General features: G+C 38.7%; 2 protein-coding genes across 3 annotated transcripts in view; both read left to right on the plus strand.

Annotated features, from left to right (window-relative positions):
• LOC124180122 (structural maintenance of chromosomes protein 5) overlaps positions 1-18,312 on the plus strand; it is a 148,661-nt gene that overhangs the window by 26,845 nt on the left and 103,504 nt on the right. Inside the window, exons 13-14 of one of the 2 annotated variants that reach the window (XM_046565221.1) lie at positions 2,652-2,746; positions 10,309-10,582. In XM_046565221.1, the coding sequence (XP_046421177.1) occupies positions 2,652-2,746; positions 10,309-10,339 (126 nt within the window). In that variant the 3' untranslated portion in view covers positions 10,340-10,582. Of the gene's footprint in view, positions 1-2,651; positions 2,747-10,308; positions 10,583-18,312 lie in introns of those variants that run through there. The other variant, XM_046565222.1, reaches the window with a different exon arrangement.
• Positions 11,270-18,312, plus strand: part of LOC124180123 (probable nuclear hormone receptor HR3) — a 156,131-nt gene continuing 149,088 nt past the window's right edge. The window contains exon 1 of the mRNA XM_046565230.1: positions 11,270-12,395. Coding sequence (XP_046421186.1) covers positions 12,377-12,395 — 19 coding nt within the window. The 5' untranslated portion in view covers positions 11,270-12,376. The remainder of the gene's footprint in view (positions 12,396-18,312) is intronic.

An 18,312-nucleotide genomic window follows, 5' to 3' on the forward strand; every position in this document is an offset into this window, starting at 1 on the left:
ATAGCCAAGAGGATCTAGGAACAGGCGCACGCGTCTCTGCGCTTACGCAGAAAGAGAAGACGAATCTTTGGTTCACCTATGTCGGGAGACGTAGATGGTATTCCAGGGAACCTCGTCCTACATCAACTGAGCTTAAAATATTGTCTGAATTTCATCGCAATTTAACCCTAATCCCACCTCAAGGTTCGAATCGGTATAAGTTACTTATAGGTACAAAAACCCCGAGATTTTTAGTTTTTCATTCGGCAAAGTTTTTTCTTCTTTTCATTCGCATTTCTTATTTTACCTAATCAATCAGCCACGCATTCTTTTTCTTGAAATGATCTTCAAGCTGTATCATATATTTTGACAAACACGAAGATGTGCGCGGCTGTATAATTAGCTGCGATATAAAATTATTCATCCGTGAATAATTGTCCATGAAATAAATACATATCATCAAAGTGAGTTATACTACCCATGGGGGGGGGGGAGCGGAGCATAGAGTCTCAGCTGTTCTTTTAATTACGAGATGTTTAAGATTTGCGCTCGACGGTCTCTTTAAAACAGATTTGTGCCGTTTGTTGGAATCTGCACTGATGGCAGCTATTTCGAGAGCGTTAGAAACGGATTGTCAAAATTGCTAAAAATATTTAGTTTTAAAAAAACTACTGGGGCCTTCCACTCCAATTCAGCAAACGGTAGACCATGACATTTTTTAACTGCACCGAGAATTTTTTCTACGTTAGTACGACTACTGAAAACTTTTCAAATTTTTTGAATCGCTTCCTTACCCTGTGGTTTTTTTGAACCCATATCGAAAACACCCAAATTGATTTTTATGAATCGAGATGGTCCCACCCTGAATCTTGCGTGAAAATGTTTCTTTTCGGAAATCAAAAGTTTCTTTTCTTATTTTATAAAAATTCTTATAATCTTTTCACGGGTCGTACCGACGTAGAAAAAATCCTTGGTGAAATTAAAAAATGTCATGGTCAACCGTTTACTCAATTGGCGTGGAAAGCCCCTGCCATTTTTGATACTTGCCAAGCGTTAGAAACCTGTTTTGGCATTTATTTCTTTATCCCTTTATAAGAATCTTGTCCTGCTATCGCATTCGGCAAACCAAAACTTTGAAACGAATGATCATGGAGAATTTTTGGTAGTTTATTCGTACCATAAATACCTAAATTTATCCTAGTAATTGTCTGTATTGAAATGTGAAAAATATAAAATTATCAATAGATTTTGTAGCGACAATTGGTAAAACCTCGTTGACTTTGTATAATAAGTATCGTACGTTGCTACATGATTGTCGTGTATCATAATTGGCAGAATTTAAAAAATGACGGTCATCCAATAATTGACTTATCTACATTTTTATACGCGAGCCTTTTTCGTTCTCTAAGGAACCTGTTTTTTCTCTTTCAAATCTTATGAAGATTATAATTCGTTCGATTTTGTCGAAAAATGTGAACTTGTCCCTATTTCATACTAATCAAGGAATTTTTTTTTTAAAACAATTGTAGCATCATCGGTAGATGTATAAGGGGGGTCTGTGTAATTTTGTTCACTTAGCCCTGACGTCAGCTCCCCGATTCCAACATCAGCCTCGATTCCTGCCTTACCCACAATTCGGTCATACGCTTATCTGATACTTGCTCTCCGATAAGAATACTCTTACCGGTAGACAATTTATTAATTTATACATTTATTTATTAAATAATTCATTTATCGTTTTTTCTTTCCAATAACAGACTCGCTGATAGGAGGTTGAATCCATCTCAAATCATGCAGGCCGGCGGAGGTCATTTTCCATAATTCCTCGTAACTGAAGTATAATTTCCGAAAAATAACTGCCAATCTGACAATATTCGAGTTTTTCTCAAAACTCTTGTTTTGGAATACGTAAAATCTCACACTCCTTCAGATCAGATATCAAAATCCAAAAAATTAACAAATTTGCAAAAATTATAGTGATTGGAAAATCAATAAACAGTCGTTTTCCTGAAAAAGCACAGTTTCGATTTTTCTGAAAATTTAGCATATTTTGATAGGGAGTATACACTATATATTCTATGAATGGCAATATCGATTTATTATTATTTTTCGAGATATCGACTTTTTTAGATGAGTAGTATTAGGAATAAGAAGGCTTCCTCCACTGACTACAATTCAATTATTCATTTCCCTGCAGATGAAAATTCCTGCGAAAAATATATAATATTAGTTTTTGAATTTCGTATCAGCTTTTTTCAATGGATTCGTTAATGCGGATCGCATGTGAAATTTATTTTTCATCCCAAACATTTTTGCGCAAATACGAGAGGCCTACGTTTAATTGCTGCAATTATTTTATGGTGTCATTTTTTGCGATTCTTCAAAATGAAACATTGGCTTTCATTCTCTTCTTTGTGTTTTGTCAATCAAGTTAAAATGACTGTGGGTAAGGCAGGAATCGAGGCTGATGTCGGAGTCGGGGAACTGACGTCAGTGTCGAGTGAACAAAATTACCCAAAACCTCCCTTAAATATCTACTGTCATCTTTGTCAAAGGTGTGTCAAAACCTCCTCAAATTAGTAGTTTGCTGCCGATGAGCAGACTTGCAAATTGCTCCATCTTTCCAGCCTTGAAAAAATCCAAATTTCTCATGAAAATTTTTTCTATTTCAGCGACACAGCCATGCGGTTATCTCTCGCAACTCGGGCCTCTGTCATCATCCCATTTCTGGCCTGGCAACTGTTGTTCGAGCCGCAGAGCGATGCAGGTAACGCAAAATTTCTCTGCTACACATTTGTTGGCGCTAGGTAATCCTACCGACAGGTCGCGTCGTGCCGAACAAATCGACTCTCTAATGCCGACGCGACTTGGAATAGCAACAGATGGCTTTTCCGATGGCTGTACAGACTGCCTCGATGAATTTTCCTTGCGAATAAAAAAAAGTTCCCGCTCGGAAAAGCCGTGGGAAATTTTTTGAAACGCAAAGTGTGATCACGAATATTTGTCAAACTTTGGTTTCTTCGATTGTATTTTTTCTTAGAACTCGGTAGGATTTTCCAATAACTATTACCTATGCAATTTACGAATTAATTAATTTTTTTTTAAACAGATGATTTGATTTTCGTATTCATATTTCGTATTCGAAAGTTTTCTTCTTTGTTAGAATTAATGTTCGTGATTCTTCGGGTACCAAGAATCATGCTGAACAAAATCACGGGAAAGTTTTTTTAAAAATTGAGAAATTAATCAAATCATTGAGTTCAATTGGTCAATTTATACGAGCAGAATGTACGCCGAATGGAAGCGTCAACAATACCATATTCGTTCCTGAATAAATTTGAAAGTAGATTTAACTTCTTTTCGCATAAATATACCACAAAGTTTTAACAGCGTAGTACGGTACAGTATATAAATTTATATACACGTACGTACAGTATACGATACGAATATAAGCGCACAAACACAACGATATTTGACGAAATTTTTATAATTACAATTCTCTCTGTGATGTATTCCGCATGTATGGGCTACGTGTACAAAATTCAATTTTTGTTTTTCACCCCCGTATCGAAAATAACAAGTTCTATAGAATGTTCATTTCGACTAAATCGATAAACTCGATGTACACGTTGCGACTCGTTCCGTTGGAATTAAAAGTTGGAAAAAGAGGGGAAACGTGTTGAAAAAATCTTTAACAGTGATGCTTGCGTTGATAAAGGTGAACTAGATTAAGGCAATGTCTCTAACGTGCGATAAAAACGAATCGGAATAAATTCGATTAGCACAAGCCAAGATATGAACAATTAGAGAAGAGGTTTCATCGTAGGAACGTTCGAAATGATTCAACTGAGGATTTCGCCGTTTTGCCATATATTGTTTACTACAATCATCGCAATTTGACACCTAGTTATCGGTAGAGTGCTACTACTCTATCGTTAGCTTAAAAATACGATAGTTTTATCAAATAATCAACGGACACCGATCTGTTAGTACAAATAATATAAAACATAGCGAATCGTTTTGCGATACGTCATCTGATGGTGAAAAATCAAACTAATACAACCAGATAATGGAACAGGTATACCAGTGATTACGTTCAATTAATTTATGTGACATTACTCATGCTACTCATGTATTTGAGACCTCAAAGATTACGATTTTCCTCGATCGGAATTAAAAACTTGGGTTATGTTTTAATAAAATGGCGCCGAAAAGCCGGCTCTGACGTCATGGGGACATTTACGATACGTCATAGTCTTCGCACACATCACGCTAGCAGATCAACCGCACCGTGTAATAACGTGAATACGGTAAAAAATAAAAATAAAAACCGAGCGAAGCTAATTTTCACTCGCGCAGCGTCGATTATTTCGTACATCCGAATACGGTTACGCATAAACGTAACGCATTTAAGCGGCGAGTCTGCGACGCGTATGCAAATTATTAATCGAGCTTGCACGCGAGTATCGTCGTCACACAGGCATCGCTCTACACGCTCCATGGGCTTGTCGGCGTATCGACGTATGCGCAATATCGCATCTATCGACGTAGGTAACATAACGTAACGTAACGCAACGCGTATATGTGAGTAAGTGTGTTACGCCACGAAGCTTATTGCACGCAGCCAAGTTAAGGCATCGCTGTCGGTGATGGTAAAAGGTCCGGATGGAGGGGGATATACCGCTAGCTGGCAGTGTTACATCGACCCTCAACCACCGGTTCGTTTTACCGTTGTAGCCCGGCGTACGATGAGCTATAGTTCATTCAACTACATACTCGGCGTCGAAGCGTGGCCGAAGAGGTTCTTGACTCCTGAAGGACAGCCTTGCCGGCTCGACTCGTTACTCGCCGGTCCAGCTGATGATTATTTGATATGGTGCTCACGATGAACGATGATGCGCGACTCATGATTATTTCATATGGCCCACGCGCCCACGCGATCCGCTGGACGTTTGCAACGATCCCGTCTAATGTGCCCAAGCCGTACACGTAGAGTACGTAAAGTAGTCGATTCCAATCGCATTGCCGCGGGTGGTCGCGTTTCCTCAAAATTTGATTCAGCGGAAAGAAATCACGTAGCGCGGTGTACGGTATACGGTACAGGGTAAAAGGTGCTATGTCTCATTTTTATACCGCGATACGTTACACAAGTCTCACGTGAACGCTACTTTGTGTGTGTGTGATGAGTAAGTGGGTAGTATAATGGGTATAGGCCTAGGTGTAAATGTTCGTACGCGCGAGATACAATTTTGCGAACGGTCGAGTGTGAGTAATTAACTCTTACGTGACACACCGGGGTCAAAATGACCCCGCGGAAATTTCACCGTAAATTCTATGCGAAAAGTATTTAAAACAGTCAACCACCTGGGTTGATACGTACGGATCAGTAAATCCCGAGATCTGGAAGAGTTGACAATACTGATACAAAAAACACATTAACGACACACGTATGTGTAACAGCTGGAATTTTGGTATGAGAGAATGAGAAAGTAAAAAATACGTGCGATTTACAGAGGGCGTGAATGTGAGCTTTCGGGTGTTTTGAGTACGTGTAGAGAATAAAGAAGGCGGTAGAAATTTGGACGTGACGAAGTGAAGACACGTTCGGAGGAATTTGAACCTGGACGTGTTATTCGGAAGGTACCGTTCGAAGTATCTTCAGTAATGAATGAAACAATATTCTTACGATATAACAGGAATGAGTCTGTAAAATTTCGAATAAACAAGACCCAGGTAACAATAATTCGAGAAAGGATTTTCTAGTAAAAACGTTCGAAATGATTAAACTCGCGATCAGTGTTTTTGGACTTATTTTCCTCGCTCGCAAGAAAAACATCGGGAAAATTTTATATCGCGGTATAGTTATAAAGCGCCTTTACAACTCTTGACAACCATTTGTTGCACCGTACGTGCACAAACCCATCTTGCAAAGTTTTTGGCAAACTTTATAGCTTTTTATGGCGAAAAAGACAAGCCCAAAACCATTTAAATCGGATGAAAAACATCACAGTTCACTCCTGTCGAACTTTCTGATTATAAAACTTATTTTCAAATTGTTAGTATCCCAGGTTCTATTGTTCAACATTGATTAGATGCAGTCAGATGTTGTTTTTCTCATTCTTACCATCGCTCACACAAATGCCATTTTGTCGAGCTTAAAATAAGGTTGTTTTTTTTTTTTTTTTTTTTTGCATTGCTGACGTTTCATTGACCTTTCATCCTTAAGAAAAGGACTTTTTGAAAAAAGAACGCCGCAATAATCTTATGGGAATTGGGTTTCAGTGAAATCGTCTGGATTTTTTGTGTTTTAGATCTTGGCATTCTAAAAAATAGCTTTGATTTTTCGATGGAAAATTGGACATTAGAGTTTAGCTCGAAAAAAGAAAATTTGTTGCAGCAACTTTGCAGAAAATAATCTCCTGAATACAATGAGCTGTCGCAGTGTAAAGTGGAACGACTATATTAGATTTTTAACAATTTCGACGCGATTTGAAATAAAATAACGATATATTCAAACTTTTGTTTGTAACTTTAGTATTTTGTATTTTTACATTTTTTAAAAGATCTTCGCAGCCTACGAATATAATAATTTGATGAATACTTAATGTACGACTACCTCGTAACGATATTGTTAGTTAAAAAGTGTCGATTTTCGGCCAACCAATTTCCTTGAGTCATCGTCAACTGAAGGTGAAAGACCAAATGATCGTTTCCTCGATATACACTGCTATTATTATATTCCTATTGTTCAAAGTCATGGACACTCTGCGTGCGGAGCAGGAATACCAATCAGGAAGCAAATAGCTTATCGAGTTATCGCCGTTCGCGCCACGCGGCCTGCAGACTGCAGAGTTATGCAAAGAGTCTGCATTTCCAATCACGGACAATCGCTGCAGGCGTTAAGGGCGTGCCACCATATTGCATTTTCGACACCCGAACCGTTACGCATATTACGCGAATACAAATACAGATGATCGAGTTGTCTGATACACGCCTTGCAATTACCAAGCCTGGGATGTTGCATTCACTGTAGGGTGGTTGTTTTTTCAACATTTTCTTTTTCCTTCTTACGCGCCCTTCGTAGAATTAGTTTTTAGACTCAAACGAAGCCTCGTGAAACCGGAACTTGGTAGCAAATTTCTAAAAGGTGACTCGACCGGTTTGACTTTCTGAAACACTCTAACCAAAATACTCCAAAAAAAAAAAAAAACACCCTATAGTACTGGTTGCAAGAGGAAGTGGTGAGCTTTACCAGATTCAACGCCCTATTGCGCATGCGCGAGCACGGGCAAAGCGATTACAATTATAATTGAAAACCAAGAAATGTAATCGATTACTCTTTGTAGTTGATGAGGTGATCAGATTGCCTTATGATTCTGAGGAAAATATTTTACTGGTATCGCAGAAGATTTTCACAGTGATGAATGAGGCACTGCAGTGAAAATGTGAGAAGGGCTTGAGTTGATTAGAATAAATTATTGTAAATTATTCAATTTTTGAACGGCAATCCGAGCTTGCATGATGACGAATGCCTTAAGGGGCACACCTGGTGTGACAGCCTAAAAAAAAAGGCGTTTTTTGGGAATTAAAAAAAAACTACTGTATCAATTATTTTAAAATTTTAAGGGTATATTTATACATCCAATCAGAGAGCTTAACGGTCTCAGCCTCACGTGTCATTTTTGTGCACAAGGCATGACAATAAGTTTTATTAATTGAATGTTACAAAAGCTTATTTTACCCAATTAGCAAACATTTGCTCTGCCGTGAATTAGAATTGATTACATCTGGGTATATAAATATAAATTCAACGTATCTTGACACGTTTTTAATATTGTTTCCATAATTTTATTGACTAATTGCATTTCCATCTCTTTAATAATTTTGCAAGATCCGTTACGGGTGAGACGTGAGACGCCGTCGACTGGATATTAAAACTCATGTCATATAAGAGAAGAGTTCGTAGTTTTGCAATCGAATAGTCACAGTCTTGACATGAGTGAAGAAATTACTGCAATCGGAATTCTAGGTTCATCCTCTTGAGAATTCGAAGAATGTTCGAAACGTTTTCGGACCAACCGCAACCTTCCAGCCGGATTCGCAATTTCGCTCAACGCAGCTCTACATCCGATTGTTCGGCAAAGTTTGCAAAACTCAAGCTCCGTAAGTTGGCCGTGGAATAGTCTCGGTAACGGTTTTTATTCGCGCAACACAGCGAATCGCAATTTCAATCTAACGATGTTAATTAGCAACGCAATCAACTAATTACTCACAATTATTTTCATATCTTACCCCGTCTAGTTTTATTTGCTGTACGAAACTGCTAATTATGTGCCTAGCAACGCGACGTGCGCGTTTTTAATATCTACTTCAATATCGTTATCATGTCCAGTAAGAATCAACTTCTTGTAGTATTTCGCTTCCGTATTTGCGCGTGTGGGTGCCTGTGTGTATTTTTTTTTTCTCATTCGCTTTAATATTTCGGTTCATTCTCGCTCTAGCCCAACGAACCGTTTACCGGTTTCCTTCGTGTTCCAACCGGCAAAACGGTTATCCACACACAACCGATAAATTCGGATTCGATGACTGCGATATAAGCCAAATTCGAACAATACTAACAAGTTACATCAATTTAGGGCTATTTCATATAAATCAGGAACAATAGGTTCTTGAAATTTCCCAAACTCGCTTAAGTCGAAACTTAATCGATATATCGAGTGTGATATATAATCACTTGCGCTAAACTATTATAGTAATTGAGTTTGTTTGATTAAAATTTGAAGTATTTGAAGTAAGTCAAAGCGGTTGATGCTTTTTAATCAATTTTCAACTAAACAGAATTTTCTTTAAACTTGGATTCCTGATCCCTGATTTCCGATGTTATATCATAACCTGTACAGCCGTATACCAAACACTTTTAATACCCGACACCTGGAGATGCAGGTTTTTTTTTATCCTTTTTTTTTCAGCATACGCGTGTGTCGAGTCTTGATTCGGTATTCCGTAAGCCAGTACCTGTAATCAAAACTATTGCTCACAGACCGTTACCCGAAAGGCCTAAAATACTAGACATAAATTCAGTGAGATCGATTATATGGTGCGTGAAAGGATTCGCGTATTTTCTGCGCGATTAGTGCGACGGCGGAACGACCAACATCGTCGAATCTTTTCAATAGCCAACCAGATAACAGTTATAATGCGACTTGCTGGAGGAGCGGTATAATAATATTCATAGATCAATGTACGGATTACGTAGGTACATTCAACCCTGCAATCATGTATTAGGCAATACGTATACGGCAAACATTATATGCAAATTTTTTCCTCTGAATATATAGTGCGAAGGAATCGTTGTTGGGCAATTTTTTTTTTCCTTAGAGACTTATTCCAAATATTTCGCTGGAATATCAACTTGAATGGATGCGAGTTTTTTTTTATTCGGTGCAAAAAAGATCGCGAATCCATGAATCTGAATTTTATACTTTTGTGACTCAACATATTCTTCACCCCTAAATTGCTCCTACATTATTAAAAAGTAACCGAAAAGTGATATTTGAAGATAATTCTTACCGAGCTAACCTTTATTAAAGTATAGGAATACTTTTTTATTGTTCCATATCAATGAGTAGTGGATGATAAAAGAGATTTCAGTCCCAAGAAATGCTCATGTATACTAAATTAGCACAAGAAATTCAGTGTTTTTGATCGAAACGTGTTAGTACAATGAGTACGGGAGTAATAAAAATAAGTGAAATATTGATTTCGCTAACAATTAGGTACTTTATGTTCGTCGAAAATTGTGATATTCCGGTTATTGTTAGGATCGCATTTAAATACCCAAGACTACATTTTCAAAACAAAATCATTACAGTAAATATTACAGAAATTCGTAAATCGATCAATCTATTGCCTTCTAATGTAAAATTGTGTCTTCGGAAAGAAAAAATATCATAATCGAAACAAGAATCACATAAATCCGAAGATAGGTATGTAAGAAATTTATTGGCTCCGATAAGAAAGAATTGACGAAAGTAATAATTCAACGATGAAATGTGACAAACCGTAACTTGGATCGCAAAAGTAGCTAATTTCGAAGCCTGGTGCTTGTTAGAATCTGCTTCGAATATACCAACATTTTGTAAGTCGACCGGTGCTAACATGTATTCAAAAATCACATCTAACCGTAAGTGTCCGAGCCTCAGAAAATTTTGCAAACGAAATCTTAACCCGAGATGCTATACGACGTGGTTCAACCAAATCCTGGTATTCGATGTTTTGAAAGTTACTATGATAACACAAAGAGTCTAATTTTCATTGATTTACACCCAGAATGATTAAACACAACAGAATCTTTCGATAACGGATCGTCGTTGAAGTACAACGTAACAGCGTTTATAAATTTACTCTCGATTCGTGAAGCCACTTCGTGCCTGAAACTCTCCGGCTGCAGGTGAATCCTGGATAACGGATATTCCATATGATACATACGCGCAAGCACGTATGTGCATATAAACAAAGGACGGTGAATCGCGAGTGTATGTACAAGGTATGCCACACCATGTACACAGCGTTTCAAAATCCAACTAACCATCAGGCGGCAGAAGCTGGTGCCCCGGGTAGGGGGAGGACAAGGGGGCGGGGGGGAGTTACAGGAGGAAGGAACACCGAGGAGGGGAGACGTCGGACACCTGTGGCTCTTGGATAGCCGCACTCTCAGAGTCACTCAGCGACCACCACCACCGCACCTCCGAACCACTCACTCAATTATTTTGTTATACCGAACCTTGGATATTAAAAACATACATACATACATAAATATACACGTTTTCGTATCACGCTCATAAAACAAAAAAATAAAAAAAAAAAATTAAAAAAAAAAAAAAAAACGACATTACACCATCACCCGGTCTCGAAAGATTCCCCTGCAACCGTCCTTGTTTCTCGTTTTTTTTTTTTTTTTTTTTTTTTAATTTAATTTTTATTTTCCTATTTCTTCTTTACTCTTTAACCCCTTCGTCGTTATCGTTGTTATTATTATTAATACTATTATTGTTATCATTATTATTATTGTTATTACCGTTGTTGTTATTGTTAATATTATTTTTGTTGTTGTCGTTATTATTATTATTATTATTATTATTACAATCGTCGTTGTTATTGTTATTATCTCGTTGTAACGTTTCTATTTTTTCTTTCTTCCTCAAATTTTACTCCTTTTTATCCGACCAGAGAAAAAGGGGGGAAAATAAAAGGAGAAAATATAAATATATTTAATAAAAAAAAAAGAAAAGAATTTCAATCGGAAGGATTTTCACAAAAACACGCATGTGCGAAAGAAAATTTACACACGTACACGTACACACTGATATAGAAGAAGACGGTAAACGAGACGAGATTCGGGAATGTTAGATGTTACGGTGAGAAGAAGATATCATAGTCGTACCGCTCGTATACCTTCTTTGATTGGTTAAGAGGGAGTGGTGTACCCCACACTTCGACGACCTGCGGCGAACCGGCAACGAAATCGGCCACGCGGAAGACGCCGGTGATTCCGAGAACTGTACTCAACGGGTATCATCCGTACACGCTGATCCGCGGAATTGCAGTTGTTTCCTACCGACTCTCGGCGTGCTCTTCGTTGATCGGTCGTTTTGTGTTACGATCCGCAACCATTGATACCGGTGCATAAACTTATGTTCACCGTCTGATAAAGCGATCCGGCAACAACCTTAATAATAATATATTTAAAATCTGAACGTGTTGTCGCAGTAAATCTGACTGGCTGATGAAGCGCGGGACATCGTTGAGGGAACTTGTGAGACGAGAGAAGGATAAAAGGAGTTAAATACAGTTTCAATTTGTTCGCGTGTTGAATTCGATTGTCGTATATTGAAACATTTATTCGGTGATACTGCGCGATGTTATTCAATTTATTTCAATGCATCGATGTTTGTTGAAAATTGTGACAAAGAATTTAATCCGAATTCATAGATTGCTATATCGTTGATCGGTGACCGGTGAAGTAATAATTTTCAATTTAAATACTTGAACTAAACGAGAGAAGTGTATTGAAAACGGGATATCGGTGGTAACGTTAACAATAATTATTATTACTCCAACGACGGTGATAAGATTGATTAAACTCGAGGGGGAAAAAAAAAACAAAAGCACTCCATCAAAATGCGTCGGAAACATATTTTTGCTATTGTTAATATTATACGTAACTGACTCGAAACGGTGGAGTTCGTTACCAACGTGCTATATACTAATTACAGTATCGATTGGTGACGACAACTTATCAGTGAAGTGTGCATATTGTATATTTGTAAAAGGTTGCCAAGTGAGGGAAGGATACCCTTAAACATTTTCGGATAACAGGATATGCGATTCAGACAACATGCCTAGCACAATCAGAGGTCAGTGACTGCATAAATAATTTATCAATTCGTTTTTAGGAAAAGTAAACTAGACTCGTCGAGCGTACGATTTGTGAACATCGGGGTTCGGGTAACGGTTCTTAATAATTTCCGTAAGATGAAAATATTGCAAAGAAAACAGTGAGTACGACGATGATAATTTTTTTCGGGACAATTATTGCTCATCGTCGGTGTACCAAAGCGAAATTCTTTGTATAAAGCGGAAAGTGTCGGGCCGTTTGACCCGACAGGTGTCAACCGAATAGTCCGTACCTAAATGTACAATGCGGTGTTATGGAAACAGTTGTCATTCGTACAAAAGGCATTGTATGCGGTACTCCAAGTACCCGCAATGAAAATTGCTTTTTCCTCGCGTAATTCTGTGCCAACTGTGACCACCCGTAATAAAATTCATTCCGAATCACCTTGTCCACCGTACTTACCCAAAGCACTTCGACACCTGCCGGGTTAATTATGGTGAATTTTAGGGTCAATGCCTTTGTCAGTTGAGGGGAAAGAGGGACTAATCTGCCAGAAATACAATCAAAGAGGACGGTAGCGAAATCGATGGAAAGCATCCGAGTTCGTTTCTCGAACCACTTCGATTTATAATTTAAAAATTACTCTAAATCGGACACAAAAATAGGGAATTTGTGTGAAATTACAGCTATCCGGCTATCGAGTAAAAAATGTTGAAAAAAGTCGTTTCGAGTAAAGTGAGTCCATGTTTAACCGATCAGGGTAAATAATTCGAATTTCAAAGCTCTATGCAAAGATGAACCTGGTAACGCCAAGGTGTGCAATCCGCGTCATCAGCCATTCAAAGGTTGTCATAAAAATCGAGGGGGCGAAACCGCGACCGCAACTTAACTCGCTTCCCTCGAACTTGGCGCAGTTTCCCAACAAACCGGGTAACTGTACAACATAATCGATTTCGCATCTCGGAGAAACCTCGTTCCGCGTCCATTTCACAATGGCAACGAGCGTGACAAAAATGTGAGGATTTTATCCAAGTTAAGAATTTAACACCGGTGGTAACAGTACCTACCTCTTCTTAGCCTTGCGGTCGCGGAGGCAAGTTAAGGTCACAAGCGGTCAGTAACACACTGGCATGGCATTGCCTGTAGTGCACGGTGTAGTAAGGAAACGGCGTGTAGTAGGCACTCGTGTAAAACCCCCCTCGTACCGCGTGCACGTGTGTCGTAGGTTCAACGCGGATTGCCTACACGCTGCACGTGTGTGGAGGCAGGCATTACCGCACATATGATCGGTGCACACGCGCAGCGGCGTGTATACGCGTGTAATACCTGCGTATAAATACGCGTTACCGTTAGAAGAGGCGTTCCTCCTTCATCCTCGTGTGACGCTCCTTCGTCGTCGATTCTCAATCCCGAATTCTCGATCTACCGCATCGCGAGGAAATTCCGGTTTCACAATTAAGTAGGTATGCACGGTAGGTGTATGCGTATAATAATCGAGCTTTGGTCGACCGACGATTCGATCCATTTTCAACGGATAGTTCGCGTGAATCTCGAAGCAGCTGATCGTGGGATGTCAGTGGTAATTGTGCAACGTGCGATCCGAACGTAACACCGATTATGGATACGAATGATATTGGCATTGGTCGAGACGACGCGATCGTTGCGTTTACAACTTGAGGGATTCCTGAAATTCGTCGGATTACCATGAATTTTAAATACTGCTTTTCGCGCCACACTTGAAATTTCTGGAAGACAATATCGTGGTCGTAATTTTTTCATCGCTACAATAAAACGATGTAAAACTACTGATTGCACGATTTTTAACTGCAAAGATAGTTGCTGTAGAAGTTTTTTCAAAAATATAAATTTTTTAATGTTGATTTTTTTTTTTTTTCTAAATTTATTCAGCAAAAAATTTTCTCCCGCGGAATATCGGATATAATAACATCATTAGTATGTAAGAAGATGTTGTAAACACGTTGTGAGCGGCTAAATGTATTATTTGCGTGTATAAATAAATAACCGTATAACGCATATAACGGCACTGTCATGCTGGATTTTAAAATTCCTCTGTATAAAAGCTGTTACTGCGGCTTATGCACAGCGACGACGGAAACGTAAACGACATTTATTTTACCTGCTAAGAAATTGATTTTGCCGCAGGTCGATAGGCGCTACATCGGACAAATCTTTCTCTTTATTATTGCATCAATTTTACTCACCTTCTGCAAGCAAGGAAAATTCTCTAATATAAAAATAAGGAAACCTTTGCCTTGATTCGACTATTTTATGTGGTATTACTCGTTGGCTGTGGATGTGAATATTTTAATCAACAAAACTGAAATTGTTTCGATCAAATCATTTTTAGTGTATAAACGTTCGTTATAAGGTAAAAGGTCCGAATATTTTTCAATTCATCAATCAGACGGGTTCATGTATTTATCGGTACTTATTCGGTAGGTTTTGAAATTTATTTTCTTGCGTTCGCTGTGCGTGAAAAATCGGCTCATAAACGTGATTTATCATTCGTAAAAATTCAAGATTCGTCAAGTCCGTCGATAAAAATTGAGGAAGTTTATTGCGACATAAAAACTGTGGTACCTTATACATAGCGGTAAAAAATAATTAACGAAACATTGGCTGATCCGATACTACATGTACCTCCATTTATATTGATCGAATAATCGAACGTCTTTTTTGACTAAGATTCGTGAAAAATATGTATATGGGGACGTAAAATGCCGATTAGCATAACTCTCCAACTTTTTCACATGATATACGGAACTTAAATGCACGTCAGATCTCCGCAAAGAATCTGTCAACCTGCACGCATGTACATGCAATAACGTTTATTACATCACATGTACGTATATAGATAGGCAGAGCGAATATCTAACGGGCGAATGGTCTGTCGTCTGATACAATGTAATTTTCATGCGCTAAAATCCGAAGGCAATCGTTCGCGAGGATGACCAACCATCGCGATCGTAACCTCAAAAATTTTGACAGTCGTCGCTGGTAATTGTGTTCAACACCGACAACTGTAAAAATTTTAGAGGTTACATACATCGCGGCGAACTGTAATATGAATTTATGACGGTTGGTCACCCTGACAAATAACGGCTCTCGAATTATACCAAATGCGTATTACATTGTAGCAGATGACCGACCGTTCGGCCGTTAGATAATCACTCCGTAGATGTATATATATGCGGATATATTTAGGCAAGTGCGCTAAATTATCGACGTAACCGCGCGTAAGCAGCAATGATTTAATACGCGCAAAATAATCGCCCGACCTGGCCCAACGTTTCTCCCAGACTCGAGAACAACTGTATTATAATAATAATATGATTAAAAAGTGATCGCGGGTCGACGAGCCGTGCAGGCCGTATAAATAATCCGTATTTACAGTTCCGCCGCATATATGTTATATCTATGTAAATTTAACTCAGGTCAGTAACGAATAAGAAGTAGAAGCTTTACATTCCCGGCAGGCAACTTCGCTCCGTTAATCTGCATTCGCCGATATTCTCAGCTCTGACGCAATATTTCGACTCCGTCGAAAATTGGTTCTTTTTCTTTTGCTCGACATACCTACGACCACGAATTTCTTCTCGTATTTGCGATTCGGCTGAGATATTAAAACTCGATTTGTATTATAGAATTCATAAATATTGTTGTAAAATCATCTTGAAAGAAGCTAATTTTTTGAATAACGTTGTGCAATGTAGCGAAATTAAACGAATGAATTAACTTTGTCCGACAGATGCAACTCGGAATATCTGTGAACGGGTTCGTAAGTGATTTTTATTGGGTTCTCTTATAACAGAGAAATACGGTAAAACACGACGCGGAAATTTCGCAGATAAGGAGAAAGTACCGTGCAAGGTTCGTGAAATTTTCAGAGCATATGAAGGCCAGGATGACTCGACAAGAAAAAAACTAGAAAAAATTTTCGCCACGCGTATTCTATAATTCTTCCCAAGTTGGCATCTCATCAGGAAAACCATAAATTTAATAGTTGGAAATGAAATTGTTAATCGAAAGAAATTGAATTATCGAAATCAATGAAAAAACTGAAATAATTAAGAATCATTCCGCGTCACTGAAAATCACACAAAAGCGTGGAAAAATCGCGTAGCAAGTGTCGGATATCATAAAAATCGTTGCAAATTTTGCAGTAAGCATCGAACGGTTTCACTTCGATAACATTCTATCGACTTCCATCATACCGCGTGCCTTAGTCAAATTCCAACGACTTGTTGCAAAATTAGGTGTATAAATATTGGAAGTGACTAAACATCGCTCGAAATGAACGGCAACGGGTCAGGATCAGGATTTGATTTCCAAGCGAATGACCCCTTGGGGATTACGCCGACGACGCGAGCGTGTCAGATGGCATAGACCTTGTTTGCGCGAAATCGATTGCAAAGGCGCGTATGAATGTTGTAACAATCGGCGGTCCTCGCACACCATCGCATGGTCCGAAGTTACGGGAGGTGCTCGGTAAGAAAGTCAACATGGTTCGGCTTGGCCCTGCCCGCCGTTGGATGGACGGACAAACCGAACGGGCGGCGGTTTCGGGAGTCGAACTCACAACACTGGCTACACGGGACCTGGTTCAACCACGAACGAACAAAGGCCAAGGGGTCAACGACCCCGAACATGCGTTAGACTTGGAGCCAAACCCACGGGCTAGGAAACCCGTAGGCATATATAACCAGTGTCGTTTCCTATCTTGCGGGCCCGGTCTAACAGCTGTTACGAAGACCAGGCTAGAAACAACTTTTCTTTGCATCCGGACTGCGATCGGCTTCGTGCATCGATGATTGTTAACAACGCAAGTTGCACTGTTTTTGCCTACCGTCGGATTTAGTTGGCTCGACGTGATTCGTACGGCGATTCAACGAATCCTTTGGAATGTCCTTGTGCACTTGGATAAAAGTAGGAGAATGCTTTCCAATTTTGGGGAACAAGTTTAAATATCATTATTTTTTTCGAACTGATTTTAATTCGTCGACCGTCGACCGTTGGCTGTTGTTGATACTCGGGTGGAAACGAAAGTGACTATTTTTTGGTGAGACGATTTTGTCAGTAGGATTTATGACTCTTCAGAAAAGAATCTACTCCACCTACGCGTATTCATAATTCGTAAATCATGTCCGTGTTCGTTTTGAGAAAAGAATTTTACAGACTGAATTCCTGTGTAATGACTTGATCGATTTGAATGAAATTTTAAAATTAGCGAATGACCGGTTGTTGGGTGAAGATGCCTCATGAAATACTTTAAAACACTACAGCAGTTGCGATTTCCGAACGGCTTTGCGTCGATCAAATCTTTAAAATATATATATTATAAATATATAACGCGTGCTAAATGCTCCTAAAATTATATCGATCCAGGTTTTTTCTATCATTTTTAAAGGTGATACGAAGTTGTAAACATATCGAAGGTGCGCGACTGTTCGAATCATCTCACGAACCGTACGTGCCCTTTACTTTTTTTCACGGTGCGTGTTTTTATCAAAATTTATTTCGGCACTGTTTTATTTCACACATAAAGTGGATTACGAATTCTCACGTAAAAATTTTTACAGCTCCTCGATGATCCTGATTCATGAGCGTGAAACCGTTTTGCGATAATTTTGCCAATTAAATCAGATATGTGTATACGACGAATCTATAATCGTACCATAGCTTTAACTTCATGTCGATAATTTTTACCGGCCACTTTACACTTCTGGTGCTTGGGAGAAAAATTCTGTAGCTATAATATGTGGCGGGTATGTATTTAATTTGCTGAATTTGCTAACGTTGCGTGATTTTGCCCGGATGGTTATTATACAGTACAAAGTACATAAAAATACATTTATGCGTTCATTAAAAAAGGCTGTACAACGAACATGTAACAGTATCTAAAATTCAATTAACTA

This window comes from Neodiprion fabricii, chromosome 4 (genome assembly GCF_021155785.1).
Source record: "Neodiprion fabricii isolate iyNeoFabr1 chromosome 4, iyNeoFabr1.1, whole genome shotgun sequence".
Taxonomy (NCBI): Eukaryota; Metazoa; Arthropoda; class Insecta; order Hymenoptera; family Diprionidae; genus Neodiprion; species Neodiprion fabricii.